The sequence below is a fragment of the Stegodyphus dumicola genome, chromosome 4 (assembly GCF_044657685.1).
Source record: "Stegodyphus dumicola isolate Sdum_Otavi_A_Nest chromosome 4, ASM4465768v1".
In the NCBI taxonomy this organism is placed as follows: Eukaryota; Metazoa; Arthropoda; class Arachnida; order Araneae; family Eresidae; genus Stegodyphus; species Stegodyphus dumicola.
In genome coordinates this window covers 227,442,055-227,460,048 of record NC_140771.1, presented here as the reverse complement: position 1 = coordinate 227,460,048, position 17,994 = coordinate 227,442,055, and the positions used below count along the sequence as shown (strand labels likewise).

Here is a 17,994-nt window from a genome sequence, read left to right as displayed (position 1 = left end):
TCTAGAATCTAGATTTATCGTAACTGCTCAAATGACTTAAGAATTCACTGAATGATGCATAAGAAGACTCAGATAGCATCTTCTCCTCGCTATACTTATTCATAACGCAAACTTGAAATGCTTATATATGATCTAATAAAGAAAATCTTTATGATCTGTGTGAAGGATTAAATAATATTTCAGAGTTTGTAGTGATCTGAAGCTGGTTTATCTTTGTCGAAAACGTACTAGTGTAAAAGATTTCAGACATGTTAAGACTTTCAAGCACGTACGATTGCTTTATGAATTTCAACTATTGCATGCAAAACGGATTTCGTATTTCGAGCAGTTATTAAACTACAGTTACGGCGAGAGAAATGTTTTGAGGCGTTTGAAACAACAGAATTTGTTTTGCTGAAACAAATCTATCAATTGCATGTATTTAGTGTAAAAAAAATTCAGATTCTGTTTTTTTTTCTTTTGTTCTTGGAGCAGAACATTAATTCTACAAATTTAATTTATCCATATCTATATTCATTTAGATACAAATTAAACCTATTCAACTAATTTCAGTTTAATTAATTTTTTACTCTATAGATGGTGTCTTTTACTTGGGTTTATTTTTAACATAAAGCTAAGAGATTTAAATTATCGCAGATATGTTTTACGAACATGTTCAAAATTCATATATATATATATATATATATAATAAGTAAGAGGAATGTTTAAAAGCTAATGCTAAAAAATACATTTGACACTATAGTTCCTTAGCAAAAATGTATAATCATGTAACAACTACAAGCAATACGAAAAGAGTAAAAGCTATCTCGTAAAAACTAAATGTATAGTGTCAAGCGTCAGTAAAGTGCCCTTTCACGAGCCAGTATGACGTAAAGGTTTTAATAGCCATCAACTGAATGCGTAAAGGGGAAAGAGAAAACACCTTATATATTCGCTCTTTCAAAAGGCGACTGGGGATTAGGAGACCCAATAGCAAAATCCTGGTGGTGACAAATTATCGTCACCACCTTTTAGCTTGGGCACCACTACAGAGTCATTGCGTTTTCTTGAAGCAGGAGACGTGAAAAATATGCAGTGCTCTCACCAGAATTCGAACCTTGGATCTCTCGAATATGCGTCGAGTATGCTTCCAGTTACACCATGAAGGAATGCGGAAAGGAGAGAGAAAATACCTTAAAACATAAAAACATTTTGTTGTCTTCTACGCTTCATATTTATACAGAAATTAATTTAAGCACATTACTATAGAGTTACTTGGTACCTGCATCATGTTACAGAATGATATTTAAAAAAATTTCAATAATTTCAAGTGTCTGCCTCGTGTGAAGATTTGCTGCTGTTTAACGAAACAAATACAAACAATTGTACTTTTCGGTCACCATGTTAGTCAACTGCACTTAAAATACTGGCGAGCTGAAAGTCATATGGAATAGTTTGGCAGGTAGAGAGGAGGGGTAAATCAGATCCATTGTCTGAGATTTTTCAATTCCTGTTACTTCCTGAGGTGCAACTTGGGCAACGTTCTGAGTGATGAGGTGGATAAATGGCCGATGGGTATTGGCCATTCTCAACGAATGCGTTGAATTCCAAGTATCCGGCTGTTTAGATTAGCAACACTACTAACATAAAATTTCTTTAATATAGTAAATAAGCAATTTCTTCTGTTTTGTAATCAAGCGCATGGTTAATGTACGTACTCGTTGTGTTTTCTCGAGATTCATTAATTTTTTGGTATATGTTGTTCTTCATATTTAAAAAATTATGAGAAAAATTTCTGTTTAAGCAAATGTTGTAATCCCCTATCATGTTAACATACCGATGGTCAGAATGCCTTTTCGTAGGTTCTTTTAATGATCGAGTTTCTTAACTCTATATTTCATCATCAAAAGTTTCAGAAACGATCTTGAGCGGAGAGTTTAGAAGAAAAATGGATTTTGAATTCCATGTTTTCGAAAGCTTTAGAAATGATGTTTTCTATCACGGCTCTGTAATTATTGCACCTTGTGATTTCTTCGAAAATTCGTTATTTGATTTTACAAAGGCTAATAAAAAATTGTAATGAGTTACGCCTTCCCATTTGCTAATAAGCCGAAGTTCTTTCCTTGAAAGAACCTCTAATTAACTTCTACGGCTGAAAGATATATCTGACCTCCACGGGGCTTCCAATTGTGCATGACACGATCAAAACTGCATCATTGCTTACAAAAAACTGTTAATTAACAGTCAGATGGGTAAATGAAAATTAAAATTCATAATGGAACTAAGCGTAAGTCACTTTTAGCAGCGAAATATAATAGCATTTTACCTACATTTAAGCAAATCAGGAGCAGAAACATATGTCCATGTTTTATTGCGATTATCAAGATAAAACAATAATATATAAATATCTTCTCGCTGACTTACAGGACTCGGAGAAGATTGGAGTAATCTAAAATATACATTATGATAAGGTAAAATATCGGCGTCAAAACACGATCAGTTGTTAAGACGATTGAAGGACATTTCGGTATATATTCTAAGTAGTATATCAAAGCTGTGCATCCAGTTTTTTTATGAACATTACAAAGATTTACACGTTTCTTTAAAACGTCTCACAGTGCTCTGATAATCGGATAGAGGTTTTGGATCCGAAGAAGGATATTTTAAAATGGAACATCTAAACTGTCAGGGTTAAATTCAATTTTTCGATAATCAGACATTAAATTCTTCTCATATTTTTCCCAGTATGTAAATGCATAATTTTTTTCGTAAGCTTTGTTACCTGAAAAAATAAAAATTCCTTCTCTGAATCAGATAAGTCTTTATATATATAAGCGGCTAAAGTGTGTGTCGCCGATAGTTTATTGTTGCCACTCGGAAAAATGAGAGCGGAAATTAACGTTTCCGCAGTTTTTAATTAATATCTCAACTGATTAAAGTCATACGAAGATGAAAATATTTCGGAGAATTTTTTGGAATCCGAGGATATGCGTCTCGAATTTCAATTCGACGCCGTTCCGTAGATATTCGAGAAAAAATAATTTGGCACGTAGCCAAATCCCTCTAATAGGGAAAACCCAAGAAAGAAAGTGGAAAATGAGGGAAAACGTACGGGAAAATTAGTTTTTAATTAATATCTCGGCTAATTCAAGTCCTACGAAGACGCGAATAGTCAAAATGGCGTGCCACGGACCTGCGAAGTCCAGCGGTGTGCTTCGCTAGGCCCGCGAGCCAGCCGTTTCGGAGGAGATAATGTTACTTCACCCTATATATATATATATATATATATATATATATATATATGCGGCTTAAGTGTCTGTTTGTCGCCGATAGTTTATTGGTTGCTTGCGTAACTGTACTAGCCAATGGGATGAAGGTGCCATGGCACAAGATTGCCATTTCAATTGAGACGTAGACAATTTCCCTGTAAAACGCTCCTTTGCTAAGACCATCAATAAGTCTCCGGGCCAAACGCTTAAGCGTGTTGGCATTTTTTTTACCTGAGTCTGCATTTGCACACGGTCAACTTTATGTTGCATTTTCAAGAGTTCATGAAAGAACGGGCGTAATACTAAAAATAATGGATGTCCTCTGCAAGGCGAGCTTAAAAATGATGGAAAGATCTACACAAGAAATGTTGCGTACAAAGAGATCTTTGACATGTGAATTAACATTTTATTATTTAAATCATCTTTATTTATTGAACTAGCGGTGGCTCTTAAGAAATGTACCGCCAGTGGTTTCCTCCATTGCACTCTACTTTAAGCAATTAAGCAAGTAGAAGGGGAAACTCCATGGGGCAGTAAGCAAAGGGGCGTCCTCCCCACCTGCCGTGGGTAATTACGCTTGAATTAGCAGACACCTTTGCGCAAATCGTTTTAATTACAATTTACAATATCTAGAACAGCGGTCATTTCGTATGACCGCCGGGCTATCTAGTTTGAATATATGTTACTGAAATATTCAAGTCAGCCGGGAGGGCCTGAATAAAATTATCAAATACTTTTCAATCAGTTCAAGTTTGATACCTTGAAGCCTAAGATTTTAAGAGTGTATTGAACATTATTTAATATTAAACAGGACTAAGAGTGGTGTTTTTTTAATACAATCTTCAATTTCATATTGTAATCTTCAGTACATAATTTAGTAATGAGATCTTCAATTAGTTTTCAAAGTTTTAAAATTAAATACTCTTCTAGAACTGCCGTATGAGACATGTATCTGACTGAGAGTGGAGTGCCATTTGGGAGCGGTGAGTGGATTTCTAGTTGCGTTTAATTCCAGGCTATGCGTTTAAGTTACGTGCTGTTACTACAAATAGCTATGCAGTTGTGTGTGGGGGGGGGCAGCTGTATTGCTGCTGTGCCAAAAAAACTCAGTAAGTACTCACTTTGCGGTAGGTCGTACGGATCTGGGAACCACCACCCCTTGTCGTTTCTTTTGTTATGTTACAGAATCTCATTCCCTGGATTATTTTCTTTCTAAGCTCAAGCATGCGACCACTAACCAATGCGAATAGTAAAGCTCCATCGGATATTCAACGATATATCGTCGTTCAGTACTATGGAGGCTAATGAAAGGGACGGGATTTCAAAGTATGGATGGTTAGATCTCTTTCAAATGTTTCTTTCCGTGCTTTGTTGCAGACAATTAACTAATTAATTGAAATGCTTAAAATGTGCCTTTTATTTATCAGCAATTTCTAACGGTGGGGCGTTAAACCTAATTCTTTTATATTAAATAGTAATAAAAGAACTTTTATTGTAGCATAATCTTTTGCTTTGTTATATAATCGTTAAAATGTGTTTTTTCAATGTAAACTTCAGTACTTTTGTTGTTTTATTACCAATCTCACTTGTCTGACAATGGTCCTCACAAGGTCACGACATTCGTCGCGACAAGGAGTCAGATGTGCCTGTCGTTAGCATGAGACTTCAGCAGCATACAGGTGACAGCCCGATTTAATCTCATTCCCGATTCCAATTTTGAGGGAGAGCACCTCAGGGGTTGGACGATTTCGTAGGTCTCCCGAATCCTCTTCCCTTACCACCAACCTTTCCAGACGACTTTCGGCTCGCCACATATTTAGAGTGCCCTTATGCCACACAGACACTATACATTTACAAACATCGTGCCTTCTCTAGGATTCGAACCCGGGTCCTTCAATACGGCAGCTATAGTCCACTAATTACTTTCTCGGTTTTGCGGCTTCAGTGCTTTTTTTATACTATAAATTTCAATACGTACGAAGTATTTCTCGAAGAATTCAAACTTCTCTTGCGCAAGTAAGACATATTTTTAAGCAATTTCTTTCTTATTGCGCTGTTCACAAAATCTAGTTCAAATTTATGTGATAGACTATCTACGCTTGTATTTAATGGACCTAGCTATAGATTATATATAAAATACGTTTTACCACTTGTTAATCCAATGATCAACTTGCTATCCTAATGAAACAAAATAACAGCACTTTTTGGAGTTTGTTAATTTACACCATACATCCTGCATTACGAGCAAAAAGCCTATTTTCTAGCCTATACAGTTTTTTTCTTAATGGACTAATATTATTTTTACTCAACATAATTAAGATAAACTTCACGAACATAAACAATTATGTTGTTACGTTGCAATGTAATTGCTCCTATGTGTAATAACTACTTGATTGTTGGTATATATGTATAACATCATAATTTTTAAGTTAAACAACATGATTATGATAAACTTCATTAGTAATTAAGATAAATTTCATATAATGTTAACATTTTATCGCACTCTTCAAATTTTATTGCTACATAAGCGTTGCGAACAAGCTTTAAGCAGCATCCAAGGTGTTCTGTTATTGCTTTCTGTGTAACTTCCAGAAATTCAATAAAGCAATCTGGATGCCAGAGAAGCCTTTCGACGAAATAGTTTTTAGACTGAAGATCAATCAACAGAGTACGTGACAGAAATTTCGATAACATAATTTCGGTAATCGACAAATTAAAGCTGATAGGTGATCTGTAACAAATGAGCGTGGGCATCTAATCTGTGCTAAAAGTTTTAAAGGCACAGCCAAGCATTTGCAACCTTCGAATTCGTGACTTCAATTTCAATCAAAAGAAATGCTAACAAATATGTTATCAGAGAAATGGCGCGGAAATAAATATCAGTAAGCTTTACGCGAATTTCAGTCCTCTGAACCATCGTATCCACTGGTTAACAATTTAAAGTCCATATAAGTAGTTTTACTTCCTTGTACGAAGTAAAGAAAGTATTGTAATCGCGAAAAATTTTGGGGTGTCATATTTAGACGAAAATATCCATTTTGACCTCCATCGAATGGAATTAACGATGTTTTTGCGTAACATTTCTACGTAAGGATAGAATAAAAGACTCTTTTCCCCCAATACGGGTTGCCAAAAGGATTTAAAATGGATTCAGAAGAGATTTCTTTCCTGACGTCTGTACGTACGTATATATGTATGTATATATGTATGTATATAACTCAAAAACGATTAGCCTCAGAACGTTGAAATTTTATATATAGAACTGTAATAAAATGTAGTTGTGCACCTCTCTTTTTGTTTGCAATCGGCAAACCAAAAGTATATAAATATGTATACCTATAATATGACCACTCTGTTACTCGGATTCGTGGGCTCATTTTTTAAAATTATTCTTATATGTTGGTAAATTCTGCATTTTTTCTTTAAAAATGAATTGAATTACGTTGTTGCTTATCTTCCAGTTAAGGTTTTTATGCCTTTGGATAATCTGCATCCAATAGTTGCAGAATTATCAACAATTTAAAAGTTGTTCAAGTGCGGCTAAGCTATTTTTTTTTTTTTTTTTTTTTTTTTTTTTTTTTTTTTTTTACCATAGCAGGCATATCTGTTTACATTTGAAACTTAGCGGAATAGTGAATTAAGTCTGTTTCTGCACCTTCAGTGTCTTTTTGTCCAGTGGAACCAAACGAAAACTTTCAGTTTTGTACACCCAATAATCTGCCTTCTTGACCGCTGGCCGAATTGGCTATTTTTGCGTAGAAAGTCCAATTCGAATTGCAGTTTTTTTATTTCTTTAACTGTATTTGGTGTTTATATTTTTCTATATATTTAAATTTTCAATAAAGATATTTTGAAGTCTTATGTATTTTTGCCTTGTAGAGAAGTGAGAACTGAATTAATTAAATGAGAAATATATCTTTAATGAAATTCGATGAAATATGTTTAAATAAAATTGCAGAAAAAACTGTGTATAATTTAATATTCCGTACATGGAAATCATGGGGTTACATATCAGATTTTTTTTTTAGCTGAAAATAAATTAAAACAAATATTACAATTTCGATTGATTTTGTAGTATAACTTTTGCAGGGATCCACAAAAGTAATAACTTTTACTATTTAACAGAAACACTACAGATGGATGTTTTCGAAATTCTTTTGAAATAAGAATAAAAAAATAAAAAAAGTCTTGTATTCTTATTCAGAGTACTTTATGTATTAAGTACATCAATTACAAACTTTTTTATTAATTACAAAATTATGTATTAATACATTAATTACAAAATTATATATTAATTACATTAATTACAAAATTATGTACTAATTACAAAAGGACAGATAAGCGTTTCAAAATCGTATAATAAGTTTTCAGCAATAAAAGCCGAACGATGTTTGAAATCGACATCGTGTTGAGTATTTAATAAAGATTCTCTCTCTTAAACATTGATAACAGAGAATGAACGCGACTAAGAACTTTTGAAGATTTTAACTGCTGTTATTGTATTTATTTAGTTTATTGGTTTTAGATGTTATGACTGCATGGTGAATTAAAATTCTGGTTTAAAAATTGTGCATTGCACTAGCATATTAGTAATTAATTTTTAACGCATATTGTAATATTGTTTTAATAGATGTTTATTGTAATTACAAAGTGCAAATTAACTGTAAAGAATTTTTTTTCAACAGCTAACCAATGAATCAAAAATTGATTATCAATTCTATTATCAATTATGGATTTTTAGTCCAAAGGGATTTGAATCCCGAAGGACTATTAAGTTTCGTTTTGGCATTTTGCGTCGGACTCATAAATGTCGGTTCACTTTTCAAACTGTTGCCACAAAATGTTAGAGTCCTGCATTATATTTGAAGAAATTAAATAATGAAAAATCTGCATAAATGTATGTATATTCCTCGTATTGTGATAAAACAACGGTACATAGAGTCATCGAATTTTGAATAACGTAATCCTCCAACGAATATGAGCATGTGGAAGACCAAATTTGAAATTTGAAATTTGTTTTATGATCGATTTCCTATTTTTTAAAACTTTGACGAATTTTTGATTAACAAACTCAAGGATTTCAAAGCGAGCAATGGCAACGTTGTGCAGAAAAAACATTTTTATCTCCAGCGCGTGAGTCTCTGTATCGGAAATTCTAAAGATATGCTCGTTTTAAAACTATTTTGCGATATTGCTGTTGCACTGGATCTTATGGTTTAAGTGCGAGGAACATGATATTTAATAAAGAAAGGTAACACACAAAATGGTAAAAAACGGCCCTTTGAACGTAATTTAAAATCTGAAACATTTCAGATTTTTTTTTTTTTTGTAACTTTTTAATTACTTAAGCGAAAGAATTAATTTAACCGTTTTCTCAATGGCAACAAAAATGAATCTGCTGTTATCGCTCATCAAACATCTTCAAACATTAAGGAGATCTGAATGACTCATCACGCATGTAAAATACAATAATCAAGCAAGCTTGATTCGTGGAGGTTTAAAATGTTACTTGTGCTTCTTGGTCAACGGACTGATTACAGACCTTTCCATATTATCGTGGGAGAACAAAGTAAAAAATTAATACTGAGAGGGAAGAGAAAGGACCAGAGTTGCATTTAGACTTGATATTTCCCTAAGCTATTTCAGATATGAGGCCCTTTATTAGTTGGTTATACTATATCATACTTTAATTTGGGGAGAGGGCTTAATAAGTGGGCCCCTAAGCTATAGCTTGTGTAGCTTATACGTCAATCTTGCACTGGAAAGGACTGTTAATTTTTCTATAAAACTCTTTTCAAAGTGATAAGAAAAAAAGGTATGTAAAACTTGCTAACAAAGAGTAAATTCTCTTAACATTATTTCACATAAAAAACTTATTATTATAGTTTATGAAATCGTTGACAAAAAAGAAGCAATTGCTGTAAATATATCAGAAAATAAAGAACCTTTATGCACTCCTATCAAAAGCTAAGTTTTAAAAAGGTATTTCCGCTGGTCCAAATAGTAGGTAATTAAGTAGTAATTAATAGTAATTAAATAGTAGGAAATTAAGGAATTAAGGAAATTAAGGTTAGATAAAATTTTAATCTGTGGGGAATGATACTGAAAATGAACCTCGAATTTTCTGAAATAACAGTATTATTAAGCTTTTGCATAGAGGCACTGTGTCTGTAGCTGTAGTTCAAGATTCTCAGTAATTAAAAAGCTTAAATTTTCCTCACTTTTAACTATGACTTTTTATATTAGAAGCATCTTTAGCGCAGCTTTCCATTGGTACAGTAAGACTGTTGGAACATAAGTAGTACTACTTGGTTCCAATCCGTTTGCATGAACTGCTGGGTGCGAGAGTGTTTCCGTGCTTTTCCTCTTGTCTAATGTAAATAGACCCAGTTTCATACATATATCAGCCAATTGCTAATCAACTGGTGGAGACAGTTGCCAATCAACTTGGCAACTGTCTCCACCGCACGAGACTAGGAATCTTTTAGTTACATTCCCTTGTCATTAGCTACGTTTTAGAGTCATTAGATTTATTTCGGAAGCAAGAGAGAGTAAAAATATGCATTGCCTTCGCTGGGAATCGAACCGCGGACTTCTAGAATACGCGCCCATCGTGCAGACCAGCACACCACGAAGGCATGCCGAGAAGGCGGGGAGACATACCTTATAACGTTATTAGTCTTAAGTCACCATTAATAGGAAAAAATATCGGCTTCTTTAACTATGAAATGGGAATTTTTAAACTTTCCCTTTGAAAAAGTCTCATTATGACATATTTGTAATTCTAAACAAATAAATGATGAACTCTTTGAGATATACTCAAACCATCTCAAGTTAGTAGTTTCTCTCTCTATTGGTCATGAGTTGTTATTATTACGACCGCAATTACTGTATACTTCTCGTTAATACCGCAGTATTGCAGTTATCGAGTATGAGTAGAAAGAGGTGAAATTATGAATCTGAATATGAGTGTAATCAATTTAAGTACGATAAAATTTCCTGAAACATTACTTGCATTTATGTCATTTCATAAACAGTTTACTTTTCAAATCTAGATGCAAACCTTATATTTTATTTATATGTATATTTATGTATATTTATAACATTTTATGTATTATTATTATTGTTATTATTTTGCCTTTGGAGACGAATGTGATGAACATGCTTTAAATATATAGGTTTTGAAGAATGTTTACGTTCAAACTTATTTTCTTTAAATATAATCTGCAAGCCGCGAAATTTACTTAATAAGTATTTTAGCTAATGCATCATGCATATTTTAGTAAATTCTGATTTATTTGTAATTAAGAAGAAGATGAATGTGACAAATGACTTCTAATCTCTCTGAACAGATTACTGCCGAGGTTATCCCACAAGGTTTTGGCGTTATGATTACCCAAGTTTCCATCAGATGGAGCCACCAGCGATCACAGCGTCTGAGAATTCGTTGAAGAAATCCAACGGATCCTTCAGTCATTCTCATCTTTATTGATAGCTTTTGAGTGCTGATGAGTACGATCGTATCGGTATGGTGCTAGAAAGATAAATACATTGTCATTCTTAGTTTTTTCTCCTTGAGCTGAATAGAACAGATAATAAAACTAACTTTAAATGCAGTAATAGCTCGGACCAGAACCGGTGCGGCTTTTTTTGGCGGCAGATTTTAGAGGCGGGTAATTTTTTTTAAAATTAGAAATAACAAAATTTTTAGAATTTAAGGAAGGCAGTCGGCAGCAGAATTTAGGATCCACACTGGTTGGCCAAATACTAGCAACAGCCCTGCTAATAACTAGGACAAATAATAATTGCACCTGTCCGTCAGTTGGCGATTGTCATAATGCGTACCGGGAAGACAGACTACCAGAAGTTACTTAGTATCAAGTGTCTAAGCGAAAAAATAGTAGTAGTGTAATTATGTGAAATGCTTGTTAGATATCCTCTGATTTAACTTTTTTTAAACATGGGAAGCTTGGAATTAGCATTTAAACAAATCAAAGGAAACACTTTTGGTTTATCTTTCCATAATTTTTGTATAATTATGTAAGAAGTGTATAAATAATTCGCTTCTATAGTTGTCTCATTATTATTATTTGATTTAAAGGAAATAACAGACATAATATTAAATATTGATTATTTAGATTTTTTTAAATAGTTGGATGTTTTATCTCTTTTTTTTTTTTTTTTTTTTGTGTGTGTGTGTGTGTGTGTGTGTGTTGTTTTTTTAGCTATGAATATAATTAATTCAAATTTAGTTATTTATGGATTAGTGATGTTAATTGTAAAATATGGCATTAAGTTACTTTTAGAATAAGCATACGCTTGTTGTTAATTTAGCCCCTTCGCGTCGACTGTCACGTATACGTGCCAGCAACGAACGCACTTATCTACCGGCCGACACGCAGGCGTGGCAGAGGATTGTTGCGTTTTCTACCGACTGTCACGTATTTGTGCCAGTACTTTGGAACGTTTTTCAAACTATAATTTCTGCCACAAGATGGCACTGTATGTCCATATGGTTTCAGATACATGTAAATTAGACCTTCTACTCGAAATGAGAGAAGCATGACTCACATACACGTGTTTTTGATTATATAAACAAACGGGGAAATAAATGTTTCCGAATGGCGTGATTTATGACGTCTCTTTAAATCGCACTTTATTCGCACGTGGTAGTTGTTTACTGTAAGTAGAGAAGTTTTATTTGCTCTAAAGCGTTGGGTATTTCGGTTTGCAGTTCAGTTTTTAGAAAATAATTAGATCTTGTTAGACGTGAATTCTTTGTTTTCACCGTTGCAATGTCGAAGCGTCGAAAATGTTTAACAGAGCAGGAAATAGCAGAAATGATGCAAAATATTTCAGATATTGATTCTGAAATTCTGATATTGATTCTGAAAGATTAACTGAAAGACATTTTCCAAAACTTTGTTCAGAAGAGACTGATAAGAAAATGAGACGACGATGCTTCGTTTGTTCACATTCCCGGAAAAATCCTCCAAACCGGCAAATGAGTTATTACGAGTGCAAGGAATGTAACGTAGGACTGTGTGTAGATCCCTGTTTTCAAATTTTTCATACGAAAAGAGAATTTTAAGTAATATATTTAGTTTTCAGATGTATAATGTTAAAATTCATAAAATGGTGAGTAATTAAAATAAAATGTGTAAAATATGCATTTAAACAAGAAATAAGGTAATTAAAGTATATATATAAAAATATTTATAAAGCATAAGCCGTTTAAATACTCTATAGAGCATTATTAAACAATGCGTTGATACTTCGGAAATTTCATGGATTTAGGCTTAGTAGCAAAAAAGCCCCCGGCCCTGGAGAGACGCTCGCGTAAGATATTGCCGGCCTCAGCGACAAGCGCGCGTTTTCGCTACCCGGCTCGAAGGGGTTAGAAAATGATACATATATTACTAGTAAATTTTCGTAACAAAATATCAAGAATTCCTTTTTACAGCAAAACTGATTGATAATAATTTAAAAATTCAGATTTAAACGTTAATGGTAAGAATAATGGAAATAGACCAACGCAAGACTAGTAGAAGCGTTTTAGCATAAAATAATAAACAAATATATAATCCAATATCCTGCCCCTACTTTCTGTAAAAAAAAAGAAAAAAGAAAAAAAAATCGTTTAATACAGTAAATAATTAGGAAATTTTCACGAAGCAATAGTTGTACTATTTCAGAGTTCTACATAGAACCTTATTCAGTACTATTAAATCCATAATTTGAATGATAACAGAGTATACATGCATTCTGTACGCATAATATATAATATATAGCACTGTTAAAACTTTTAGGTATCCTGTTATATATTTAATAGCAAATGCTATTTGTATAAAGAGCTTAAAGCGGCGAAGCTCAGCCATTTTTCCTTTTATATCTTTACTAGTCTAATTCAAATAGAAAATTCAGGAATATTTAAATTTCATATAAATTAATATAAAGTTTTAATTCAGGAATATTATTTAAGTCGATTCATCTACTTTTAAAGAAACATTAATCTTCTTTCAAAGACGAATCGTAATATGGTTCATAGTTCTTCTATGCAAAGTTCTCAGTTTCTAGGGAAAATGTTAATAATGTGGCTAAGTTACTTGAATACCATCTGGAACTGACTTTTACTGAGAGTTTTTTTTTGTTTTTTTTTTGTTTGTTTGTTTGTTGTTGTTGTTAGTGTTGATTTAAGGCAAATGTTTTGATATCAGGGTATGATCTGTCTAAAACATGAAATAATCATTGAAAATAGGATTATAGATACCTATGTCTAGAAAATTATATAAATATATTTCTTTGCTTCATTGAGATGGCACGCATCCATTATGAAGTTTCCTGTAAATAGCTAAATACATGAATGTAGCTTGACCTTAATTTGTGAAATATTCTTTCTTCAAATATAATATTTTTTTTTTAATTTGCTGCATTGGTGATAAAACGGCGATCGCATTCCTAATGTTGTTGCTTATTATTCTTGCTTTCAATAAGACAAACTATTTTATTAATTTATCTAAAATATTTCTTGTACATTAAAAATATATTTATAACTTATTTGATAATGTTTTGCTGGTTAAAATGCATATATGCATATGCAAATTTTAAATGAAGATGAAATTCAGTAACTAACCTTTAGCAGATATCTCATTAATTCAGGCTAGTAACTGATTCGAATTTCGTGTAAAGTTTCACACATTGAAATAATAAATGTATTTCTGTACAGTTTATTCTGCAAAGATAATTTGTCGTTTGTAACCTAGGTTATATATACATTAGGAACAGATAATAATCAAGCAGACCTAATTAGTAATGTTAGAAAATTTCAATGTTATATTATTTTAATGTATATTACAATATGTATATAATAAACGAATGTATAATAAACGAACACATATTTTATGCTTAAAAAGGCCTCCTTAAAAATAATTACTATTTGTTAGTATAGGTTTTACTCTTTGCTTCTATATTTTAAGAGTTCGCATGCATTACGTTTGCATTTAATTACATTATTTACTGAATTTTTTGTATATATTTTTATTAACATTTGTTTGCCATGACATTTGTATTTAAACAATATGAAGAAGTTTTAATTTGAATTTGATATATATTAGTGTAGGTATATTTTTATGTGTTGAAACTGAAATCAGTGTAATATGAATTGTATTTTATGTTATGTCTGTGACTACTTACGAACAATAAAGTACTTTATCTTCAAATATTTTGTTTCTTCTATGAACACGGCACTTATTATTCTTTCTTTAATATAAAAAGTTATTTTGTTACTATTTTAAAACTTTTAAATCAGAACTGTAATCACTCATAAAACTAATGAGAAAAATACTTGCGTCTGTAAAGGAAAAATGAATATAGGTTTAATTTTCTTATCAATGAAAATGAAGTGAGTAAAATATGTTTCATATGTTTTAGTTTATTTCTTATTGAGACATTATTTACAAAACAATGTTGGGTTGGTTTTACCTTGGAGTCTGAGAACAAACACACTTCACAAAATGGTTGAAATTCTTTAAGTCTAAGGGCAATGTAAACACTAGTCCAATAAACATTTTAAGCTTAACGTTTAATGAATAGTATCCACGAGTTTTACACAGTATGCAAATAGACGACAGGAATATGAATATTTACAGGAAATTTATCACAATCAAAGAAGAATAAAAGTTCTTTTTTTATAACGTCGTACAACTTCTTTATACGTCTTATTCATCTTTCGTTTCCTATTGCGGCCTCGTCTACTTTTTTTCACAAAGTACTTGTGTTGAAAGGAGTGCAGCTTCACCTGATGGTCATGGAAAATGACATTTCACAATAATATTATGTAAAATTGAGGAACATTAGCAGAAGAAATTCATATGACGTAAAAATGGACAAATAAGAGCTACAGAGACAGATATGTGTCTGTGGATGTATAGATGTCGGAACGATGGCGCGACTCCTTATGGTAATGGTGTTGGTTGCGCTTGTTAAGGTTGCGCATTACTTACCGCATATAGAATTAAAATACATTTAATACATATCTATTAGAAGTTTTACCAACAGTCATATATGTGGGTGTCTTTCTCCTTTACTTTAAGAATGACACCAATGTTAAGATTTAGTATTTTAATGAAAAAAAAAAGAAACATAGAAAGATGAAAAGAAGTAAGATAAAAATTTAGCTCCATAGCATAGGGTGGCATCACAATAGTGGTAATCCTCACACCAAATGGGAATGTTTGAAAGTCTCTTAACTACTACGTAATAGTTTTTAGGATCCGTTCACCACGTTGCTGTCGCAGCATCTCTCACGCGCAGAAGTGGAGAAGTCAACTTATCACACAGCTTCGAGAATCATCTATCTGCTGATGCGGTTGCCAGGTGCAGGAAGGAGAAAGGTGGATACGTTGTAAGATCGAATGTCCACACGGCCATTCTGCCTTGCCGGGCGTCCTCGCCAGGGGGTTTGATCTGAAAAAAAAAAAAAAAAAAAAAAAAGCAGAGAAAGTGAAAAAAAAATCAATGTCCAGGTGGCGAATGTTAGCCTTGTGCACCACCAGTTCATCTTATCAGTACAGGTTGATATCATAATGGTTCCTTCATGGCGTATCTTTCGTACTTCATAACGATCAGCTGAATGAACTTTCGTGATCTCATAAGGACCGAAAAATTTGGGAATGGTAAAATATATCGTCAAACAAATCTTCATATAAGACTATGTTAAGAATAAAAAATAGAATTTCACGTTAAGATATGATATCAAAATTAATAACTTAAAATAATATTGTACAGTCCGTGGAAAATATAGACATCACAAGAAATAAGAAATTTATGCATCAAATTCAAAAACGAAAGTAATTCTTTAAAGTAACTTTTTTAATATATCACAATTCTGTAAATAGTCAGTAATGTATTTCCATCAAATTCAAATACCTTTAGTTTATTCAATTAAACTTCATCAAAGCTGTTTAATTAATTATCATCAACATCAAATTCGAAAACGGAAGTGTTAATTCTTCAAAGTAATAATCATTCAAAAATAAAATGAATTTTCATCAAAATCAAATGCCTTTCGCTTCTTCAAATAAACTTCATAAAAAGGCGTCATCAAATATCATAATTTGAAAGAATATTACTTCCTGATTAGCATTACTTCATCAAATAAAATTAGATGTACTAACATGCTGACGAATCACAACAACTGAGATCTTGCGATATTATTCCATAGTAGTCCATCATTTATCGTTATATTCGGTGGTAGTCTAGGGGATTTAAAAAGTTGAAGGGAAGAACAGATTTTAGTTCAAGGGGTCGAAAGAGTTCGTGGGGCCGAGCCCCCATGTGGGTGTCTTTCTACTTTACTTTAAGAATGACACCAATGTTAAGATTTGGTATTTTAATGAAAAAAAAAAAAAAGAAAGAAACATAGAAAGATGAAAAGAAGTAAGATAAAAATTTAGCTCCATAGCATAGGGTGGCATCACAATAGTGGTAATCCTCACACTAAATGGGAATGTTTGAAAGTCTCTTAACTACTACGTAATAGTTTTTAGGATCCGTTCACCACGTTGCTGTCGCAGCATCTCTCACGCGCAGAAGTGGAGAAGTCAACTTATCACACAGCTTCGAGAATCATCTAGCTGCTGATGCGGTTGCCAGGTGCAGGAAGGAGAAAGGTGGATATGTTGTAAGATCGAATGTCCACATATATAATATCATTGAAGGCATAAATGCAATTATTGTATGTCATTGCCTATATTATGTGAGGATTTTGCTAACAGCAAGAGTCTCTCAGTCGAGAGTTTAGGAGAATTCTGAGTTCTTGCCCTCTTTAAATCAATTATTCTCGACTTCTAAATTTTTGTATTTTACGTTCTCTGATTGGTTCTAGCTGAAATGATATTAAAATAGGAAAAGGATCATTGGTGCGTTAACTTCCTTGAAATCGAGAAGCTTTGGTGACAGACACAGTGCAGATTGCTAAAATCCCTTGACACTGGCCTTGAAGTTGATCCTTATTCCATATGTTAACAAACAAATAAAAGTGTTATCTGGAATGCTTAACCAAGATTAGTTTGGATACAAGAAAGAGCTAGAGCAAAAGAAAATAATATAGGGCATGAAAGCTGAGAATGGGAGCTGAAGAGAGGTCTAATATTTAAATACAAGCTATGTTCCATATTTACACATACAAAAGGAAAAGCACTCAAGCAGACGCAAGTCTTGTGCAAATTTAAAACAAATGCCTTCAATTTCATTATATATAAAAATTAGATCAATATAAAAATTAAATAAACGCTAAAAATGTGTCCTTCGTATGATGAAACTGTAAATAACTTTTATTATTCCTCGTCTGGGTAATCGACATCATTGGCATGCCAATATGAATATAACGGAAGGTGTCACATGCGTTTTTAATCCAAACATAAGTAACCAGAAATTAATAGACCAAATGCTAAGCAATTTTGCAGACATAAAATTACAAACAAATTATTTACATGAATAACATACAAGTAATATTTTAGAAGTACACATTTCATCTTATACTTCAATTTCTCAAGAATTTACTTGTGTTCTAAGTGAATACATGTTCTAAGAACAAGGATGGCAGGTCGCCACATAGCTACTGGGAACATCAATTTCATAGCAAAAGGGCACATATTTCTAAATTCCAAAACGACCGTGAAAGCCGAAGAGGAAAATGTAAAATATTTAAAAGTGAGCAAAGCAATAATATTAGTAATTTAGTGTT

General features: G+C 32.5%; 1 protein-coding gene across 2 annotated transcripts in view; it reads left to right on the top strand.

Moving 5' to 3' along the window:
• The window catches only part of LOC118184327 (metabotropic glutamate receptor 3-like), a 150,714-nt gene extending 136,247 nt beyond the window's left edge, over window positions 1-14,467 (top strand). For both annotated transcript variants that reach the window (XM_085816065.1, XM_035353989.2), the window contains one exon: window positions 10,601-14,467. In XM_085816065.1, the coding sequence (XP_085672191.1) occupies window positions 10,601-10,740 (140 nt within the window). In that variant the 3' untranslated portion in view covers window positions 10,741-14,467. The remainder of the gene's footprint in view (window positions 1-10,600) is intronic.
• Window positions 14,468-17,994: the final 3,527 nt, after the last annotated feature.